We start from the raw sequence: 22,338 nt of genomic DNA on the forward strand, positions 1-22,338 counted from the left end.
TTCAATGTAACGATAAATATGTAAGACGCCCTAATACCGCGGCAGGTCAATAGAACTCTGTCGCCGGCATAGAATTTTTATTTTAGAAATCTAACAGCTTAATATATGTGTTTCGTTATTTATATCATAATTCTGATGAACCATTGTTGTAAACGGCTAAATATGTAGATATATATATTGTATTCATCTTATCCTTATGTAACGTTATAAAACGTTATTATCTTGGTTCAAAGCAGACTTATAGTTTACAAGATGTTCTACAGTGCTTCTTGAAACACCTCTCTAAATTGAATTATGAATTCAACAACCCATCTAGTCATGGAAAATAAGCTCACTCTACAAACACCAATTCTTCATAACTTATCGTGCTCGAACAACATTTACTTATTCAGTCAGGTTGGTTATCAAGTGATTATAATTATATTCACTTATATATTTTGTGAGTAGCTTTTGTGCACTGTTTACGAAGACCCATTTTTTGCTAAATGCAATCTTCAACCTTCTTTTTTATACTGTACTTTACCTCACAGATATTATCTACTACTGCTACTGCTGGACCCACCCTCTCATCTTCAGTTATCTGCTACAGTTATTCATATTCCTAGATAGTTCAGGTGGTCAACATATTTCGGCCGGTTCACTATCCTCTTGCAATACGCATCTTCTCCCCTTCTGGGGTGTACTTTGCTAATATAAACTCTCTCCAATACTTATTTGCGTTTTATCTATTATAAATGGTCACCGACGACCACTAAGCTACCGCAGATGATGTCGCGGCAATAGGTATAGCGGCAGATGAAACGTTTTAACGTCCAGTTTCACCTACCAGCAATATCCAAGCTATTATGCTTCGTTGTGGGGGTCAACTAGAACACCAACTCCTAACTTATTCAAGTCCAACGAAAGCCTTCTTTAACTGCGGCCTTTGGTTACGTGCTGAGTGCACCTGCAAAGTAGTGATTAAGACCGTTACGGCTGTGTAAGGACAGATCGCAGCCGAAAACAGCGACGGAGTGATGATTATTCAGCAAAGCATAATGTACGCAGTAGAGGGTTTCGCTAGGCGACCGCCAGCGCAACCATTACCAATAATAACAATAGCTGAAGCGCCGAAGAGAACGCTTGGTTTACTCCGCTGGCCAGATGCGTGCTGTTGCACAGACTGGCCTGTTTAGCCTCCTTTCCTGGCCCATGAAATATACAACCGGCGCTTCAAGTGGCTCCGTGAGTATTTCAACGACCTTTTGCTAACCGTTAGATGTACACGAGTCGCTGCAGTACTCCATCGTGCCTTATCCTGGCCTGCACTGGTGTGTACAGACAGTTATTATACCACGAATTCCAAGGTGATTAAGTACAATAAACATCGTTTATTTGCCATGAAATAAGAACTGCTGGTTTAAGCAGAAAGGCTATTAACAAGACTGAAAGCTATTGAATAATAGGTATATGGGTTTCATTTTTGACAATCTTTTTCAGTTCGACCATTTTTCATCCCAACAATAGGACTGACATTGCTCCTGACCACAAACGTTCTTCACCGTAAGCGAATAAAGGCATCGAAGTACGCAGCAGTATGTTTGTAGCACAATGACGGGTATTTTCCTATACCCTTTTTCCTGGTGAATATTCTCTATCATAATAAAACGGTCGCCAGCGTATACCAGGATACAAAAAGAAGACAGTATCACCATTCGTTTGTTTTGGTTGGATGAAATTTATTTAATGAAGTTATTGTTACTCACTCATGTTTCGCTCACGCTCTTTCTCGCTCTCGTACGTACCAATATGCTTCATGATACAATGCGACCCCAGGTATGAGACAAAATGAAGGTGTGTCACATGGGTGCTTGCACGCTAATGGCTTAGTATTATTACCGTTTATTATCGAATGTATAGTTATGTTTATCAATTTGTTGAGCTTTAGCTTACTTTCACATTTGTTTTAGATATATATATATATATATCTATGTATATATATATATATATATCTATGTATATATATATATATATCTATGTATATATATATATATATATATATATATATATACTAGTATTCATTCAATAATACTAGTGAACTTCGTAGGTAGTAATGCCACGCGATGCAATATTTTAATATATATGACGTTTCTTTTCATATTATTACTAATATTCATTATTAAGGTTGCTTTCTTTTTTATACAAAGGTGGCACCGCCTCACTTGCGCCTTGTGGTAAGCGCTCTTATAGTTACTTTGTTTTTCTTTTTCTTCTTGCTAGGTGAATTAAGCGAGGCTGCACCACTGACGCTGTGGAGCGTGCGCCCCCAACCCGTCGCTGGAAAGCGGCTACTGTTGATGTTGACATTTACACAATGACTTGTTCGTTCAATTACTTTGTTGTATAGATGTTCGTGAATATGTATGAATATATACTAAGTATTAATGAATACCGTGGATGTAATCTGGCATCGCCATCTTCCATATCGTAATGGTCGTCAACGACATGAGTTCTTTCGCATCGGTACCGCCTGTTCTTCGAGTTTCAACCAGCGATAGTTTTCAGCATCGATACCGCAGGAAGCGCACTTGAACCACGTGTGCAGGCCATAACAGACATGGGAAAACAATAAATGTATAGGTAGATGGAACGCACAACGATCTCGGGACCCAGCCATGCCAGGCCGGAACAATTTCACGATGATGATCATGTACATACATACATTCATACTGGGCTCGCACGACTGATCTGGCTGAAGATGATCAAGGTATGATAGTTAGTAGCTGAGGCTGTTGCACCATCAGACCCTATAACCGTTGCTCTACTAATTGAAAACATACTAGTGAATACAGCAACAACGATCGTTGGACTATTTCGCCGTCTGTCGCTTTTCCAGAGCCTGCCCACGATATGGCAACGCCAGAACTACTTCCTCGAAAAGTTCCTCGATGTTGTTATTGTTGATTGTTTTTGTCGTTGCTGCTCCATGACAGCGAGCGGGTTGATGATGGTGTTTCTTGCTTGTTAGTTGGTAGTAGGTGTTATCATGTAGTAGTTGTTGCCGACGACCTACTCGTCGCCGTCCTCGGCAGCCTCTTCTTCCTCCTCAGCTTGGGGTGGGGGTTTCGCGGCCTTGGGTTTGCGTCCGCGCTTTTTGCCACCAGCGGCTCCCTTTTTGATAGATCCCTTTTTCTTCTTATTCACGGAACCCTTTGGGCGGCCGCGTCCCCGCTTGGGGCCATCATCAACCTGCAGTATAAAAAAACGAATGAAAAGATGTACAACAACATATTAGTTTGTTTCCTTTTATAGTCTTTTGTCAGAAACTAAGAGATTTGACGTGCCTGTATTGGTAAGAAGTATGCTAATGAATTTGCTTATCAAGTTTACCATTCATACGCTTTCAAAATGTACTTTTAGCTTTTATGCTTTTTGAATAATTAAGCGAAGACATTTAGCGAGAGATATATGACTGCAGTTCATTTTTGCCACTTCACGAATTGTTTGTCTACCCGTCTTTCTCCAAAAGTACTTTCAGTGGGACATCGCCGAGCTCAAATGTCCAACAACGGGAGGGGGGCATGTCTTCCGATTTCAAGATGCCATTGTTGAATTTCGCAACGTCTGAAAATATTCTATTATTTACATATTGCGTTGGCTGGTTTTCATCTCACCTTAGGTTTTTTTGCAGCGGGTGATGTAGTTTTGTCGGCTTCAGACTTTCTAGGCCTGCCTCGCGCCTTCTTCTCCTGAACTTCAGAGTCCGACATCTGTAAAACACAAGGAGCACAAAAATATAAGCAGACAAGTCAGCGTTTGTATATCTAAAAAAAGTGGTGCTTATTTCCAAAATCAAAGTTCTGCCATCAAGTTTAATACAGTTTCGTAGCGTTCCAAATACGAACTTCTCATTTTTTAATTATTTGTATTGAGTGACAATAGTCGCTCACCGACCACCGTCCAGTTTTTCGGCTAATTAACGGACTTTTCACTTCTCATGTCCGTTTAAAAGTACCTCAAACGACTCTTATCAACCCCGCGAAGTCGACCATAGCTGGAATATCTTACAAGTCCGAGATGCTATCTTTGAGCTTTACATACCAAATTAGAACAGACTTTGCGTGGGGTTCGAACCATGCACGGCACAAACATCCTAGCTTGCTTTTGTAGTTCTGACTCTACGAACACGCGAATTAGAGCAACTGTCAAAGAAAACTTTACTTGTAACATCCCGATTTCACAAGCCTAAATATAAGACCCAAATAATTTCTAAAGGAACAACAGCGCTTTTGATTGCTGTAGGCAAATGGTTATCAATTGTAGAGTAAAGCAAACACTGAACAATGACGCCAAGAACTTATTGACCATTCTAATTGAATAGTTCTAGATGTAGTCTTCTTTGAAAATGCGTCGTAGATTACAGATACAATGAAGCTACAGATATAGAAGCAAAGGAACGAAGTCAGCCGGGAATTTCTTACGCACCCAATAGACCACATGGTTTTCAGTTCTAATACGTGTTAGATTTAGGAATAAATTTAAGGTATCATGTATCTTTTACATGCAAACTTTTTAAAGAAGAAAAAAATGTCTTCACTTAATAGCAAATCGACAGCTAGTAACCGTCAACTCGCCTGTAGAAATAAAAAAAAGTATAGCGGTCTTTTCTGGGTATTTGTTCAAGTTTCAAAAAAAAAGCGAACAAATTGGACTCTAAATATGTGGTCCGTCTTCGGCAGAGATTAACGACATTTTTTGAATGCTTGCGTTGACATCGCTGAATACTCGTTCACGAAAACCGGGTGATATTAAAAATTTACTCGTACACACACGCAAAGTTCGCCATACGATTCCACTAGAAAGCGACAATTCTTGTACACGACGCCGAATCGAGGTGGCTGGTTTTTGCCTGACGTCTCTCGAATAGCCTCGATATTCTGTTCAGCTTCTGCGCTCCACTGCGGTCTTGGTCGGAACTGTCGGAAGGAAGTTGGTCATGCACGGAACTGGTTTCTTAATATCTTTTCAGTATCCGCCTCTAGCAGCCATCAGACGGCACGTCTTCCGATGCAAATTGCATGTGAAATTTTCTTAATATTTGATTATACAATTACTTGTTCTCGTCGAATACTTCTACAAATGTAATTCGCTACGGCATCGTGAACCGCTACATGGTGGCAACCAATCAACTATAATTTTTGCACATTGAGCATAAGGCGGAAGCTTTTTTTAAGTTCTCCATTATTTATTCACAAGACAACAAGGCAGGCATGGGAAAATCAGCTTTTTGAGGTCAGAACGCCTGAGTGATGCGGAACGAGTATAATATTACATTACCTTGGTGAGTAGCTATTGTACGTTTAGCTATGTCCACACAGTAACTAGTTACGATATTTGTCTCGTTCCGCCCCGTATGAGTATTCAAAATATATTTGCAAGATCATGCTCTTATCAGAATTGAAATTAAATGTACATCAATATTTGCAGCTGTACATTAATATTTACAGTTATTTTCGTTTTAATTCTATAGCTATTTCTCTGCGTAATATATACAAAATACCTGTCTTGAACATTCGGGTCTACTGTGTTTAGTTCCGGCATACCTCTAACTTGCCCCTCCGGGCTAAGCCATATTTAGAAAATGCACTGAATACCGTAGTCAACTCATTTAGTGTCTGCATTGGCTACTCTGTTATACAATCTTAGAAAAGGCATTTCTCATCAATAAAACGAATTACTAGAAAATATAGTAATTCTTGCTTGATTTAAATAAAAATTCTAATTACAATCAACAAGTCTTCGTCGACGAATCAAATTCATTTGTGAATATCGCTAAATGGGTATCCAACGGAGTACAGTTGCTTCGTTGGCACAAGGTATCATTTGCAACCGTCGACTGGCTGAGTAGCCGTCGCTGAAAAATTCGGAGCGCGCATTAACCGATAGCGGCAGATTCGTGAACAGCAAGAAATTTTCCTATGCATATTTATGTCCTGACTCGATTTAATGTAATCGTATCTTACCTACAAGCGACGCCCTTAAATGACCTTTAGGTCGATCATCACAAAATAATCAAATGTTTAAATTAAAAAAAAAAAAACAGAAAATCCGCGCGCCCCGATCATGTGGCCAAAAAATATTGCATTTTTTTACTAGAAAAAAATGCCAAAAATACGCCGCTCGTCTAGACACAATCTTAGTCTCCCTGTTAAGCCATTTCAACTAGCAATCTTGCGGCGTCCGCCCAAGCTCACCTATAATGTCGAGATGGTTGACCACCATTTTTTTTCTGGCTATTTAGGTTCCGTGTCACTACTGCGCAATATTTTTCACGGAGCACACGATTTTTTTTGTAAAGTGAAACTAACCCTGCTGGATAGCCCCAAAAATTAGCTATCGATCCCAGTGCAAATGATAAAACGCCCGACGACGGTTGACACCCAAAAAATTCTCTTAGGCCTAGCCCAGTCTAAATCGTCGGACAATATCGGAACACCATAGAACCTAAAAGCAGCCATGAGATGTTCGATATTCGTGTCGATTTCGCAACTTTCTAGTAAATTCGTTCAAAAACACTTGGCACTAGCGTTCGTGAGGCACAATTTTCACACAAGCTATTTTTCACAATCACAATTATAAGGGAATCATAAAATCATTGTACGCACCTTTTTCCACTGTTGTGTTGCTCGAGGATGCTATCGGCAAGCAAGTACCGGCCGGGCTACGAACACCACTCTTAGCTGCGCCTAGAGAGAGAATCAGCGTCGCTGCTTGTGCTCCCCCTAGCGGACAACCTTAACCAATCGGAGGACCTGCCGCCAAACCGGTAGTGACGTCACCCCCGTGTTTAATGCTCAACTTTTGCTATAATCTACCGTTGAATGTGACTTTTTTTTTCCTCAAAACCTTTCAGAACTAATGACCATTTCCAAAAGAATTTATTGGACACTCACTGGCACCTCAGGATCATCGAAATTGCACTGACGTCGACAAACGGTGTCAACACGTGACGTCATTGTGGGTGAGGGTGTTCACTGAGCGTCGATCATTGAGAGAAAGCAAGGCTTACAGCCGATGGCGGGCACTCAGCCAGAGTGGGTAGGCTCGGCAAGAAACAATGTTTGGTAGAAGGAAAATTATATTGTTTGAAGGGAGAAATGGAAGGGAGACCGTTGGCGAGAGGGGTGCGAACGGGGGAAGGGGGAGGAGGTGGACTAGTTTGCTGTATATATTAAGAAGAAAGCCCGCCAACATCCAGCGAGGGAGTGAGGACTACGAAGAAGCTAACAACATTGGCAGGCAACGGCAGCGGAGGTCCTATACCGCAGCAGCAGCTGAAAGCTTGCCCTCAAACGGCGCGAACTGTTCTGACACAAATATATAAATAGTATTCAATGTTCAGTAACAAAGTCCAGTCAGAGTTCGTTATGCTTTAGCTGCTTTAGTTGGTGGGCTTGGAAAGAAAACAAAAACAGAGTATGGAGAAGACGTACAGAAGGCCGGCATAGCCAGAAAGCACCTCGTTCAGCTACATGACGAATCTTGAGATACTCGAATAAACGAAGCGGGCGAAAGGGAAGCTTATAAAGCTTTAGTTCAAGATTAGAACAGGCCAAAACTGAACCGACAACGCCAGCTGAATCATAATAGTTTTGAGATAGGAATAGTCTTTGCTAGCGGTTCGTATTATCGACATAGCAGTAAACGACAGATTGTCAAAGAGACATGGCGTAGGACCGATGCACTACGATCAAATGGGGCATACGCGCATAGATTTTCTTATTCTTATATTAAAGGAAGGTAAAAATTTGTCCAATCACTTACAGCATAAAGCAACGAAATCGCGCTAAGCAGCGGACACGACATCAGCTAACCACCAGCAACCATTCAATGCTGCCTTGTTAGCTGCGAGTTGACCTACTTCGAAGTTGCAATCTGCCCTATATCTGGCAATCCGTTTACTATTAACATTTTCTCTATATTTCTCATTATATTAAGTATGAACGCACAGGTCCGGCAGAAATCTAGAATCGAAGACTGGCCTATCAGTTTATTCTTAACGTCCTAACTGCTATTGGACATGTAGAATCATAGTGAACATTCGGTGCGCACTTTACTCCGTGATTGCTTATGCAATCCTGTTTGCACGTTCGGACGGAGCCTATTGCTTGGTTCTGAGTGTATCTGTCTCACGCTTACTTGAACACAATCAGTTTTTGGTAAAATGTATTCTGTTGGCTGACATTACTGTCAACCCGGCAGCCGTATCAATTACAAGCACCGATGAAGTCTACCTCCATACATATATATATGGAAAAATTAATCTTTGCACAGTTCAGGATATTAACTTCCCCTTAAACACTAGAACCTTTCAGGGAGCTAGCCAGATTAGCAGACATCAAGTGGTGGTTTTGGTCTCCACAATTAAAATAGACAGTAATACATCGTTTGCGGCTCTAAACGTGTCAATTGGCTACCTATTAGTTAATTAATCGACCAAAATAAATAATGCTGAAAGTAAATTTTTTATTTTTAATACTGCAGACTGTGATAGAAAAGAATAATAATAATGTACGATGCTCTATATCCTGTAGGTATACATGATGTATTTTCGTAGCACTAAAATGAAAAAGAACTAAGGCGCCGCAAGACGCGGCTTGGTTATAAACAACTAAAAAATGGAAAGCGTTTTAAAAAACGTTTCAAAATGTGTTGCTCTAAGATGTTTTGTCGTTAGCCTAGCGAAGACAAAGTCTGAATCTAAACCGTTTTAATGTTGTATAATAATACATAAATAGGACATTTGTAAAGTGGCGTTTTTCTGTTTCGTTTATAAAAGCATCTACTGAGCGGATGGATATATTTTGCGAGCTAGTGACTGACAAATATTTCAAGTTTTATGTCTGGCATCGCTGTTAGACATTGTTTCAAACGGACTGCTCCTGCTGGGACAAAATGAAGTGTCTGTACGACTATTAAGGCTCACGTGCTTAGTAATAACAAATAGTCCAGCTAAGACAATCAGCTAGGCAGTTGCCTTACGCGGTCCGTCGGCTACCATGTTATGATAATTTAATCATGATTTCAACAATGCTGTTGCACTTCTAATTCTTCTGTTAATTCTAATGTAAAGTTTTTTTTTTTAGTGACAATGTCACCGAATGCAGTGGTTCCGTAGACCGAAACGGACTGGCCAGATGAAGTCGGAGTGTTAGTGAAGGCAAAATGATTTTTGATGATAATAACCGCCGCCTGCTCGATCTCGATTGGCAGCAGTTTTTAGAGGGTAGAAATCTTCAACTCTTGAACTTCGAGAGAAAATTTCATGCGAAATCCCATACATCGTTCTGGATAGCTTGTAGGAAGACTGCAGAAGATATAGCAGTTCGGTTAAGTGAAAACCAGATATGATGCAATTCAACAAATTAAAAAAGCTACTGCCCATGAATACCACTATCAGCTGCTAGCAAGCGATATTCTGAATAGATATATTTCTTATCGGTTCCTTAAGATTATATTTTATTAAGTGTTCTATGCGTGATATAAAAAAAAAAACCTTTTATATTAATTATTTTATTTAAAGCTTTTTGAGCGTTAAAGACAAGTTCTCCATTTATCGTATTTTCCTACCTATTAACGTATCTTTCCATATATATATTTTATGCGACAGGTTAGCTGTTTGTGCCCAAAAAACGTTTAACAAGAAGCACACCTTATTTTATTCAAGGGTTGTCGGTGGATCTAGTTTACCTAAAATAAAAATGACAATTAAAATATAAAACGCTCTTGCGTAATACTAATCTCATGAAATGGCTATTTCTTCTCAAGGCTTTTTGCTTTTGGTAATTTGATAAGCATAGTCGAGTTCGTGTTTCGTTCGTTACACGAAACTACCCGGTTTTTCGAATACAACAATTTAAAATCGACTGATCGTTGACGCTTGTAATTCTCAAAATGATACAATTCGTTGTTATAATATAATATCATTTTGTGACAGTGGATGCGCAATACTTCTTTTGCCCGTTAGAAGTCCCGCATCGACCCTAGATAACATAATTTGGTTCTTCATCATGATCTGCTGTTTTGGGTGGAGCAATTCGGCTAGGATTGCAATGCGGAGAAAGGCTTTCACCTTGGCAGACGTTGTTATTTTGCCACCAGTGTTGATATCCTTTCTATATACACGAGTCCACTTGATTTCTATAGTGTAACTACCAAATTACGTACATAAAAATCTATGAGGATCAACTGTCAACTTACATTTCGTAAAGGCAGCCGGTTTTGAAATGGTGCTTAATGTAATTTACACGGTGAGAGTACGAACCAAGACAAAGCTATGAAATGAGTAAAGCGTAAGGGGATGGGGGTTCAGAGAGGTACACCCAAACGAGTTTTACCAGAACAATTTAGTGGTATGCCATTTCAATGAATAAAGGTAATATTAAAAGGAACAACGATAAAACATCTCTTCCATTTATCAAATGCGTTCTAACTTACGAAACTCTTACTCAGGGAACTCTTGAAAAATAAAGCTTTCATTGCACAGTACCCTTATCATTATAATATTTAGATACGGATAGATAGATTGTAGTCAGAATATGTTTATATAGTAATACAGACTTTCTTATCTTAGGCTTATGCATACACCTTTTTGCATGTAAAAATAAACCTTAGAAATACTGTTCTATCGAGGGCGCTACTACTATTAAGTAAGTAGGCTAATTTAACTTGATCAAGCGCCCGTCTGTATTTTTCATAGCTTGCTTGTCTTAACTTAGACTATGTGAAGTAATTTATAGATATATAAATACAGAGATTTACTTGGACCGAGCATACATTTTTTTGTAGACCAATTTCTTTTACTAAATCTACCGTAGATACTTTCTACAATACAAATAAATGTACAAATACTTATTACAGTACAAATAAATGCTGTAGACAGATGAGCTTTAAATTCTTTTTATCTTTACATACGAAAAATATCTTAACATTTTTCTCTGCAACGTTAATTAATATCTGATGCACTTATTCAGCAAATAATTTTTACGTCGTTGTTCACACACGCGTTTTCCGACATCTTACTACAGCCTAACGATAGAGTGTACATTGTTTAGTTTCCACCTCTACGCCTGATTCTTCTGACCTGAAAGAGCCGGTCAGGATGAAAGCGTTGCCGTAGTAATTGTTAACCCCTCACATCTGATGTCTTCACAGTGCGATACACTTCGCATTACTCGTTCAGCAAACACAGTCCAGCGAGCCAACCCCTCCCTAGACGGGTCATACTCGTCGGAAGACCTGAGCCACCTCCCTCGGCTAAGCGAGCTCCTTTCGCTTCCCTTCATCATCTAGGACAGATTTTGGCCTGCCTTGTTTCTGGTATGAGGGGAGTCTTGTGTTACCTACGTTCGCTCAGTGGCGTCCTCAATAGGTGCCAGGGCACGACAGCTATAAGGAGGTGGTTTATGTATGACAAGTCCTTCTTGGCCAATCTTAGGACCTTAAGCTGTCGACGTTCGGGATCAGCCGCGTGAAGCAATTCCTAGCAATTTAACCACCGCACAAAAAATTCGAAATATTTAAGCTATTGACCTAAGTGAATAGATCTCGAACTGTCAGAGTGTGATGTAGCTGCACTAATAAATGAAGACGCAAAAATATTTAAGTCAATTAAATGTTGCTAGTTGTGGACTGTAGTTAATCGACAGAAGATAATTACTCTAACACGGTTTACTATAAAATATTAAAATAATTATTAAATACTTCGTTAGATATTAAACGAAGAGAATCTCTTCTTTCTGCCTTTCCTATACATAGGGCAAGTCTAATTCAGCACATCACAAGGAGCATTTTTGTGACAGCATCCAAAGGCCGTTTAAAGATATATTTAGATAACTAGTTCTAAGTGAAGACACTCAATTTGAATTTTATGGAAATAACATCATAATGTATTGTTTGAAAAAGACTCATCTTTCGACTGATTAGGATGTCTTCACCCCATTTGTGAATTCTAGGACAACATATCCGATATTATAATATTTCTATTCGATACGAAACTTCATTAACGCTACGATAAGATCATAATAGCGAAGACGCAAGTTGCTACAATGTATGCATTGTACCCAGCCATGGAAGAAGTGTTTGCCTATAGACAGGAAGAACATACGCTGGTGCCGTTTGATTATCTTCTGCATCTATCTTTTATAGCCGAGCACAGGTGTGTGTACTACAAATTATACTTGGCCAATCATCTTTTTTTGCATTTTCATCCTGCTGAAACAAATAAAAAATCTCCTTTGCAGTACCTCTACACTGCAATATCTGCTCAGTTGATCTTAAACCCAGTCTATAAAGCGATCGTAGTATAAAATCGTTACGCAAGTTGAGCTCCAATCTAAACTTGAGATTTTGACGTTATAACCTAACCGTTTCTAGTCTTATGTTCGGCACTGTTGTTAGACATTGCAGACACCCTAATTTGAAAACCTATTGAAAAACCTAGCCCTCGGCCATCTTATTTTGTTCTTGTACAATGTATCTTGACTGGTTTACAAAAGCAAAACGAGAACAAGGAGTTAACCAACTGAGAAAAGCTTACGATAACTTAGTCAACTTGTTAAGGGCTAAATAGTTAGAGCTTCTCATGAAAACAGCATCATAGTGATAGCTATTAATAGAGTTGATAGACTTGAATGCTGATAAGTTAACATAGTATTAAAGTTTAACTCGTGGGTCGTGGATAGAACACTGCATATTTAATGCAAAAAGGACAAACAAGGATTTTTGTTTCATCGGCTCATTGTACAATAAGGATAATTTCGACCATCATTAGTAAGAATAGATGCGAAAATAAATGTTGGAAATAAGGGGTGTACTTTGATAAAATCAAAGCAAGTAAACGTTTTCCAATGAGCATATTTTTCCTTTGTCGAAACCTCTTACTCTGTACAATGTTTATTTGAGTTAGTAGTGATGCATTAGGTTTATTACCCAACAGACCCAATAGACCCAACAGATCGAACACTTAATTTAAGCATGACCATAATACCGGAAATCCTTTTAAAGCACAGCGTAGGTTTGTTGTAAAATATACTATTTGGGTTTGATAAATAACAATAAATTCGTTTTAAGTGAAGTACTATAAAATGGCCAGATACGGTAAAATGGTCAGGTCAAAAGGCCAGAGATGCACATAATGTTGGGCCGAATTTCTCATGATATAGTTCCAAATATATCTACTTTAAGATTCTTACTATGTTCATTACAATATATTCTGTTACCAACTAGATGTTTGCTCTTTGCATCTAGAGCTATATTTGTGGTTAACTGATTCATTTAGACCATAAAATGTTTCGTTTTGTTGCTAAAAAGTGTCACGTTTATCCGAGTGCCATCAACAAATATGTTATTCTTTAATCGTACTTTATGCGCTGTGATGAAATAGACATATATATGTGTGTATAGGCAAAGCGAACTATCGTTACTCGTAGTACGTGTATTTTAGATGCTGCTATCGATGAATAAACTAGGCTTGGGTGAAAAATTGCTTAGAATTCAAAAAAGAGGCTACATCTAAGGCAAGGGCTTCCGATTGACTCCTTTTGGACGACAGTAGAAACTTCTTTCCCGTTTCGATTCCGAGCCGGTTGCAGCTTTATGAATCATTAGCATGAAACAATGAATTTTGGATAATCTTTCAGTATTTCTTATTATCTGCATATATTACATATCCTTGATCTATTCACTAAGAGTAACTATTTAAAATTGTTGAAAAAAAAATAGATCTGTTTAAAATTGGTCAAACTTATTCTTGCCGAGCTGAAGTTTCAGATTTATGTACTGTAATCATATTTACCTGGTACAAGGCTCTACTTGATTAGGAAATTGGAAACTCCAGGAGGAGGCCTTTTCATTGCACTCCAGAAAGACTACTTTCCTAAACTGGAGAGGATGGACATGTAGTTTTTTGTAATGGGAGTCTCTTCCTTCACAACTAACTGTCATTGTAGTTTATAGTTGAATAAGGTGCATGTACAAGGTTTACCCGTACTGATCAGGGGATAGGAGTAACAGCACCTAGCACAGAAGGTTGTGCGAGTGTGTTATCTGTTGCATGCGAACATCATTTGCGGAAGTTTTCTTTTATATCCTCGCTGCTATTGTCAGGAAAAATGCATGTCGTATACGTTTTAGGTTGGGGCTCTTAAGGTAACATTTCCTGAAATCTTTCAGCTAGAGGCTTAATCGTTCAAACCGCCATCGCCACAATGATTGAATTGGTTGTAGGGCTAAAGAAGCTACTATTGTCACCTGCATTCTATATGCTGAAGGACTGGGCTGACCAAATTAACTGTATTTAACTATTAGACCTACCTAGTTCTCTAGAAGTCTGTAATGCTGCATAAAATACTACATGATTTCATCGATAAACAAGAATCGATCTATTGTCAGAAGTTTGGTCCAATATATAAATAGGGACTAAAATATTAAGCAGTAATAATTTTAACCAGGGATGACTTTCAGCCCCTACATAGTTTAGAGGACAAAGTATCGAAGATAAAATACACGACTATATTCGCTTATAGCGAAGGTTTAGTAAAACACAGTCAACAGGAAGAACTTTCCAATTGGGAATAATACAGGTGCCGTCATTTTGCCTTCAGCCTTAGCATACCGGTCTTAGTTATTTCTGGTAGTGGCGATAACGTTATAACTTTTAGTTGCAGGATACAGAAAAATGCACCTGATGCGTATGACCACTAATATATATATAATAAACATCCGGTTTCGTCAAGGTAAATTGCGCGGGGATTTTTTGATGCAGACGGCATCAGTGAGAGTTGCTAGTCAGCTGATTGAGAGAAACAAGCAGACCAGTGCTCCTGAACGATCTTCTGGGAACATGTTTAACCATTTCAATACCATCCAGTGTGAAGTGAGGAACAAGTGTTTCTTAGATAAACTGTGTAAACTCAAAGTTCCTATAAATTGTCAAACATAAATATTTATACAGTTCATTATATAGACATTTGCTTAACAACAAGATTTTCGAGTGCGGATCATCTCACATCGATAGTGCTTTCGCATAGTTTGAGCTGATGTCAGCGAGTGCAACAAACGACATGTTACCTCTGGCATCAGAAAAGAGACAATGGTTCGAATTCTTATTAGACGACAACCTTCTGGCGGACCATTTGGCACAATCTCAACCCGGTATGTGTTACTGTTCTTCCATTCAGGCACTGAGAATCGAAAAATTCCAACCTGGAAAATCAGCGGTGATGATTGTACGTTTACGATACTAAGCTACAAGTACGGTGGACACCTTTCATCAGCTCACACGTAATAGCTCGCAACTGCTCTTAAACTACGTTTAATTTAATGGTTTATAGCTAATAAGAAGAAGTTGAAAGAGCACCACCGTTGGTCGGGTAGCGAACCTTCCGCGTACAGATAGTATCGGTACGCCTGCTATCTATTCACAATCCTACGCAATTATGTCAACTAAATGAATAATTGCTTATCACATTCGGTTTTACTTTATTTGACAGATCCTGGAGCGTGGGAGCTTTGCCTGGTACTTCTAAGCAATAATAATGATGCAGCGGAAAAAAATCTTAGGAGGAAGATTCTCGCCTTAAAAATCGTAGCGCTCAACAAGTATGTTACACTAGCGTCGTGTGTTGTAAATAAGTCCTCGAAAATTGCCTTACGAACCGACGTTCTTGGAGAACAATAAAAACGAGAACTGTTTAAGGTTGCTTCTTGTGCTTTAATGAAGATGGCCCCTATTGTATTGTCCTGAAATGACTTAAAAATCGTATATTAAAATATCTGCTTTACGTCACTCCTATGGATTACGCCTCTTGTGGAAACTAAGAAGAAATTAAACGAATCAACGGACAACGTATCTAGAAGCCGTCTAGTGTCTATAAACAGTATTCGATATTTTTAGACCACAAAACATTAGTATTGCGTAACCGATCTGAGAAACTATCACTAGGCAAATAGACGTCGATGCACCTATGCTTTTATCAGCAGCTCTAATTGTTCGGTAATTGAGATAAAATATTAGGAGATTAGTAAAATAGAGTCAGGCGGGAATATAATGGCTCGGAATTTATCAGCTTTAATTTTTTCCACTTAATCTAGCTGGGATCTTGGAAAGCTTGCACACGAGTTGCCGGTGCATATGCAGCAACTATTGCTGGCTGAGTTTTGTGCAGTAACTGCAACAGGACATCCGCAACAGCGTGGTTCTCCCTACGAGATATTCGCTCGAGCGCTCTACTGCCGATGGGTTCTCAGATACGTTTTCAAGTCTCAAGTGCCTGTAAGTTTATACGCAACTTAATATTACCTAAAACATCACCGATTTAAATATCGATATAGTTCGAATGGTTTGATCGGTCACTATCATTATAAACTATTACCCAAAATCGATAACATTTATCTTTTATATGTGTATATATCTATATGTGGACTTTTACATGAGGACAAGCTATGATAAGAATGTTAAATATTAGTAGAAGAGGAAAGGGTTTAATATTTGTTACTAATAACAGTAGTTGCCGATAGGCTTCGACGTATGATGAAACTATATTTAATCTGGTTCATTCACCAATCGATGCGGTCTTGTACTTTCGAACTGGTCAATAAACGTGAATTATTATTTTACTTTTATATGCACCATTAATACTAAATATGTAGTAAGGAAAATAAGTGCTTGATAGGTGAACAGTGTTTTATCCGACTTAAGATATAAATGAATTGAATGAGGATTCGAATTTTCAATGATTGCTTTTAAGAAAAAACTTAGAAGTGATCTCTACTTGCAAACCGTATTGACTACAGAGCGTTACAATCTTGATGATTATTGCATGCGCTTACAGGTGCGAGGTCCCCGTGGCGTGGTTGTCCCGCTACCTGGCCAAACGGATCCAACTTATGTAGCACCGGATGTCCTCGAACGTCTCGAACGATGTTTGCTAGAGGAGGCAGACGGCTGCTGTCATTGGTTACGCGAGTTTCTAGAAAGTGATGAATTGACACCACCTGTCGCTACAGCGACCCAGGAATGCTTCAGCATGCGTCCACCTCATTTCAGTGGAGATCGGGGAGTTCCTACCGATATGATAATTCTGAAGGCGCAGATTTGTCTCGACCTTGGAAGCTACCTTTTTTTTAAGGTAAGCTTGTGCCAACAAAGCAAGCTTCATGTGCTGACGAATTGTTGATATATAAACGCTACAAACTTTTGAAGCGAACATATTTGCCCGAGATCGATCTAGTCTGTGCATTAAATAATTGCTGGTATTTTAGCGTATGTCCAAATGATGGTATAGGCGTTGGCAAAATAGGGTAGGTAGCTTGTAAAACGTATTATAAATGCTTGTGGTGTCACGCATTAATACAATGAATCTAAAGCGTTGTTGTATTTGAGCTGAACGGATGCAAAAGAAACCGATCAACAACAATTAAATCGGTTAAGTTTGAACAAACACATGTCGTTCGGTTAAAGGAAAACATATACAGAATATAATATGCGATTTGCAAGGTGAAGAATGGCAAATTTATTAGTTTAGAATGTTTTCTTAGAATAGAAACTTTTCGCGTGAAATTTGTTTCAGGAGAACTACGCTGAAGCTAAGCCACTTTTATTTAACGCGAAATCCCTTTTGCCCCGTACACATCCTGAGTTCGCTCGAGCTGAAGGATTTGCGGCGAATTTCGAGACACTCGAGGACTCAACAGATGAAGAAATGGACGATGCAGACGAGTCCCCTATATTACAAAGGATAGAAGATGCTCTTGAAGGCAGAAAATCAGAGAAATCTGGTCTAGAAATGCCTGTCGAAAAGCTCACCGCGGAGAGTAAGCTCCTCATGAGTCAGGACCCTAACGAGATTCTCACACTTGCCTATAAAGTGCCTAATGGTACATGGTTTAACTTTTCTGATTTATAGCCTCATATATATACCTTCCACGCTTACAGAGCCACAAATTGGCTTTTACAAAATTCTTGTTTCAGTAGTGGTGAATAGCAGTTTAAAAAACATACATTTCTTCTGCTCTCAAACGTCTTATATCTCATAATTGTATCTAATATTTAATATCATGTAGGTTGAACAACCTCTAATTAAACTGTTTTTATTTTTTTTTTTATCTAAACAGGCCAAAAACTTAATTCAGAGTGGCAAATGCTTCCACATCATCTTCAGCTGCTGGCTAAAAATCCGCAAGTACACGTCATTTTGGCGAAGGCCATTGAGCTGCGTCGCCTCGAGAAGTTCACTGAGAGCTCTACCCTGTTCAAGCATCTGATTGACAAACTGCCGAAAGCTGACAGGCTGCAGTGGGAGCTGGCGTATAACTCGATTTGTGCCAGCGTTGACGTGGTGCGTTCAGCCGAAGCGATCCTCGCTGCACAAAGGGCTCCAGACATGCCAAACGGCATGCTTAACACAGCTCTTGTCGAACTGCTCAACATGGCTCAGTACGGTACTGTTGCGGGGCTCGACGTCCGGGGATCAGTAATGGCCGTGATTCGGCCATTGGCTCAGTGTTGTTCCTCACGCCAAGCAGGATGCGGTCAGAACCTATGGAAAGTTATTGTGTCATTCTTACAGGTGAAGCGAAATCGAACCGACGCGGATGGTTGCCAAGCACTACTTTTCATCCTTCGCAAACTGAAGAATAAGCTAGCTAAGGGCATCCTTATATCGCTGCTCGCACATCTCTACAATATACTCCGGTACGATTTGCTGTTAGATAAACGCATGCGTCTTAAGGGATACCTGTAGGATTGCTAATCCCCGTTTCGAGTAAACATCTGTCGCGCAGCTTGCTTTTACTAAAGTGGCTGGCGCAATTGTGACCCTTTTGTCAGTTCACTATTTGTATTCACTAGCCTGTAAAAGCGTGATGCAGGAAACTTTCTAAAAATCTAGCCGAAAACTGACTGCTAGTAACTCTGATTATTGGGCTGTTTCATATTTGGTACTCGGAAGCTGCATTGCTTTGCATCTGGTATTAGAGTCGTAATCGTGAAGGTAACCATATACTTTTCTTAACGTTGCCGAGGTTAAGTTATTATTCGTTTATGGAACGTATGTGTGTATCAAAGTATCACACGTTGATTTATCACAAAGTTAATCGCGTATACGGGTGTTAAAATAAAGGTTACTAAAGTTAACGTTGCATTTACAGAGACGATTCCAATTCTAGCGTGTCCCATGAATATCCAGCGTTCTGGCCAGTGTCCCTTCAGGATGCTTCTCATTACTGTCTCGATACATGCACGCACCTCTTGCAAACTGCCCTGATGGATGCGAGATCTCCCTTTTGGCTGAAGACACACGCGGACGTATGCTTCGACCAAAAATACTATTCTGTGGCTCTTAAACATTATATTGAAGCCCTTGTATCAGGTAACTTCTTCTGTAGTTGACAAATGTGTAATTCGACTTCAACTTGTGTGATTAGAGATATGTTTAATTGTTGCTTGGTTGTTCTCATGCGGCCGAGATAATATTGTTCTGCTGGCCCGATTGCAAATTTGTAGTTGGCCCCGTGTACAGCATCCATAATTTTCTGTTAAAGACGCTCAGCATGCTAGCATTTTTATGTCCTTTGAGTTGTGCTCTTAATCCTATTGATTCGTTTATAAACCCGCTGTTTATGTTGGCTATCGTGTTCCATCCAGTGACGAATTTCTTCACGGAGACGACCGGTTCGACTGGGCCAACAATTGTCGATGATACACTGTTTCGTCGAATGGCGCAATGCTGTGCTAAATTGTCCTGTCATACGCAAGCAGCGATTCTGCTGCAATGGCCGGTGGCTGCGCCAGACTATGCGGCCGCCTTTAAAAGCCTCAACGAAAGAAACTGCAACGACTCCTGTGACTCCTTGTACAAGTGGGTAAAACCTTCTTCGTTCTATTAGCATTATAAATAAGAAGTGTTAAAATCAATACTTTTAGAAAACATGCATTTGTACAACTTTGCACAGGAAACACGGACTCTTTGTTCCAACATGACTCGAAAGATAGCGGTTGGCAGGGCTATTACGAAATCAAGGTGTATTTTAAATGATTACGTTGACGTGGAAAGAGCAGTCTGCAAGAAGAATAGAAATTTTTGAGTGCAAGTCCCTGATATCGCTTACCTTTCATAATAATCTAGACTCATAAAATGCGTAACTTCTGTTATCATCATAACTGTTCTGTTTTACTGCCGAATTAATTCTGACATAGAAAGAAAAACTCGTGGTTACCACAGTGATAACAACCGAATCAATAATACTCGATGTCTGTCAAAAGTAGTAATTTTGTCATTGCCTGGCCCACATCTTCCGTGAAGAATCTAACCTTTGTTAGCGACCTACCGGAATCGTGTTTTAATAGCATTGTCGTTAACAAAATTGCTATGACTATTGCTAGTCACGTTGACTAGAATCTATCACTTAGTGTCAGATACGTTACGCTCGGCTGGTCCGTTTTCATTTCAGGTACATGTGGGACACGAATATGCTCGAGTTTTTAGCAAATCTTCACACGCGTCGTGGCGAGGTTGAAGCTAAAAAAACTGTGTTAGCACATATGTCACGGTTAGAACTGAACTCGAACAACTCCAAGGCCTGTCTCGACGATGCCGCTCAGAAGAGAAAGGCCGCTTTCTTAAGGACTCTTGCGAAACAGTATTTCCTATAACAATCTTAATCGCAAATAACTGCCAATCTCTAGTAAAACTAGGTTTATTTAAAATCTAACTTGAATTTATTTAGAGAAAATCTGTCACTGCTGCGATTTCCTGTTTGCTTTGGAAGGGCGAAAACAAAAATGGAGCTTCAAAAGTGTAAATATAAAATAAAAATGATAGCAGTAACGTCCTCATAAATCCTAATAAAAAGTCATAACAATACAAAAAAAAAAAGCACCGGAGGCAGAAGCGGAACAAAGCCAATGATACGATGCCAAAGAGGGTAATCATGACGGCGAGAACGCGCAGAAGGCGTTGACTATGACAAAATGGCTGCTAGATTTTTCCGCTGAAATTGCGCCTAGCTTAACCCTTTGTAGGAGGTTTGAGAAACTCTTTTACAGATTGTGGATTGATCAAAGGATAAAGTAAGTCTATTCGTGTTGAGTTTTGTACGATGCACGAATATGGGCATTTAGTGGGAAAATGCTTATTTAAGATGCGGTGACATTTACCATGGATGGTTGAGCTCTATGTATATACGCCTAGATATAATCATGGATAATTATGCCTGATAATATGACTGATTATAAGATAAATGTTTTTGATATGTGTAGTCATTGTCACTTATGCTTACATGTTTTTTTTTAACGAAACATTATTATTATTGCATTTACTGTTGGGTATATGGAATGATGTTTTGGAAGAGTGTATCTTTTACTCTTACATCTAAGCTTTCAAATCTTTATTACAAACCATTTCCATTTCACAGAGAGATGAAATTTTAACTAGTAAAGTTGTGTCTCGTTTTTCCACCTTCGTCTACTACAAACCTCTAGAATTACTGTTCAGGCTTTAAAATCGCTTCAGACAGCCAACGTCCAGTAGCTGTGACCCTTTCTAAATGTCGTCTACGTATTGGATTGAATATTCTGCCACCGAACGATTTACCCGCCGCCTTTAGTCTGACATGTAACTTCATTAGCCTAGCTAAGAGAACAGAAGCCAAGCTAAGCTCGTCCGTTTACAGGAAAAAATACATTGCTTCAATCGAACTTTAGGAAAACCGTCTTAGCAGACTACTTTAGTTGAGATGGTCATTCTTCACGTTGTATGGACTGTTTTTACCTTTTGCCAGACAAACGAACAGACAAACGAACTTTTTGGACAGACAAACGAACCAGGTCCAGAGATAGAGGAAAATGAAAGGTCTACTAAATCCAAATACTCTAGGAAATTAGCTATACTAAACTTGCGCCACATAATTCTTTCTGTGTAGATGAAGATACTAATTAATTAAAATGGTAGCATGTAAGCCTATATATAATTAGGTTTTCGACTGAGTATATATATGGGTACTCTAGAAATGCTCTGCAGTAATACATGATCGAAATAGTACCTTTACTATTGTTCGGCTTTTAGACTAATTTATCTAGAGATCACTTTTTTTTTTTAAATTAATGTCAATTGTATAGTACTTACATCGTTATTGGAACCTGATGGAGCAATTCTTAATTTCTTTCGACCAGACCCTTAGCTGCCCAAGCCGTCAAAAATTCTTTATGCGAACGAAACATCTGATTCTTGAAAGTTGTCGATGTAACACAGCTTACGTGCATGTTAGCTCACGGATTTGTTTTGCTCTACAGGGCAGGCT

At 39.2% G+C, this 22,338-nt stretch overlaps 2 protein-coding genes across 3 annotated transcripts; one reads left to right on the forward strand and one right to left on the reverse strand.

Moving 5' to 3' along the window:
• Positions 1 to 1,693: 1,693 nt before the first annotated feature.
• Positions 1,694 to 6,773, reverse strand: LOC111266812 (uncharacterized). Its single transcript, XM_022844611.2, has 3 exons — positions 6,645 to 6,773; positions 3,654 to 3,749; positions 1,694 to 3,228 (listed from the first exon to the last, which is right to left on the reverse strand). The coding sequence occupies exons 2-3, from the start codon at positions 3,747 to 3,749 to the stop codon at positions 3,049 to 3,051; spliced, it is 276 nt and encodes a 91-aa protein (XP_022700346.1). The 5' UTR covers positions 6,645 to 6,773; the 3' UTR covers positions 1,694 to 3,048.
• Positions 6,774 to 14,821: 8,048 nt separating this feature from the next.
• On the forward strand, positions 14,822 to 21,311 carry IntS8 (integrator complex subunit 8). Of its 2 annotated transcripts, none has more exons than XM_022844589.2 (9): positions 14,822 to 15,192; positions 15,531 to 15,639; positions 16,132 to 16,312; positions 16,872 to 17,168; positions 17,610 to 17,853; positions 18,154 to 18,733; positions 19,189 to 19,409; positions 19,685 to 19,898; positions 20,491 to 21,311. In XM_022844589.2, the coding sequence occupies exons 1-9, from the start codon at positions 15,078 to 15,080 to the stop codon at positions 20,690 to 20,692; spliced, it is 2,163 nt and encodes a 720-aa protein (XP_022700324.1). In that variant the 5' UTR covers positions 14,822 to 15,077; the 3' UTR covers positions 20,693 to 21,311. The 2 variants fall into 2 exon arrangements, with proteins under 2 accessions (XP_022700324.1, XP_022700323.1); XM_022844588.2 differs by having other exon boundaries at positions 14,823 to 15,192; positions 17,610 to 17,916.
• The last annotated feature ends 1,027 nt before the right edge of the window (positions 21,312 to 22,338 follow it).

This window comes from Varroa jacobsoni, unplaced genomic scaffold (genome assembly GCF_002532875.2).
Source record: "Varroa jacobsoni isolate VJ856 unplaced genomic scaffold, vjacob_1.0 scaffold_1118, whole genome shotgun sequence".
NCBI lineage: Eukaryota > Metazoa > Arthropoda > Arachnida > Mesostigmata > Varroidae > Varroa > Varroa jacobsoni.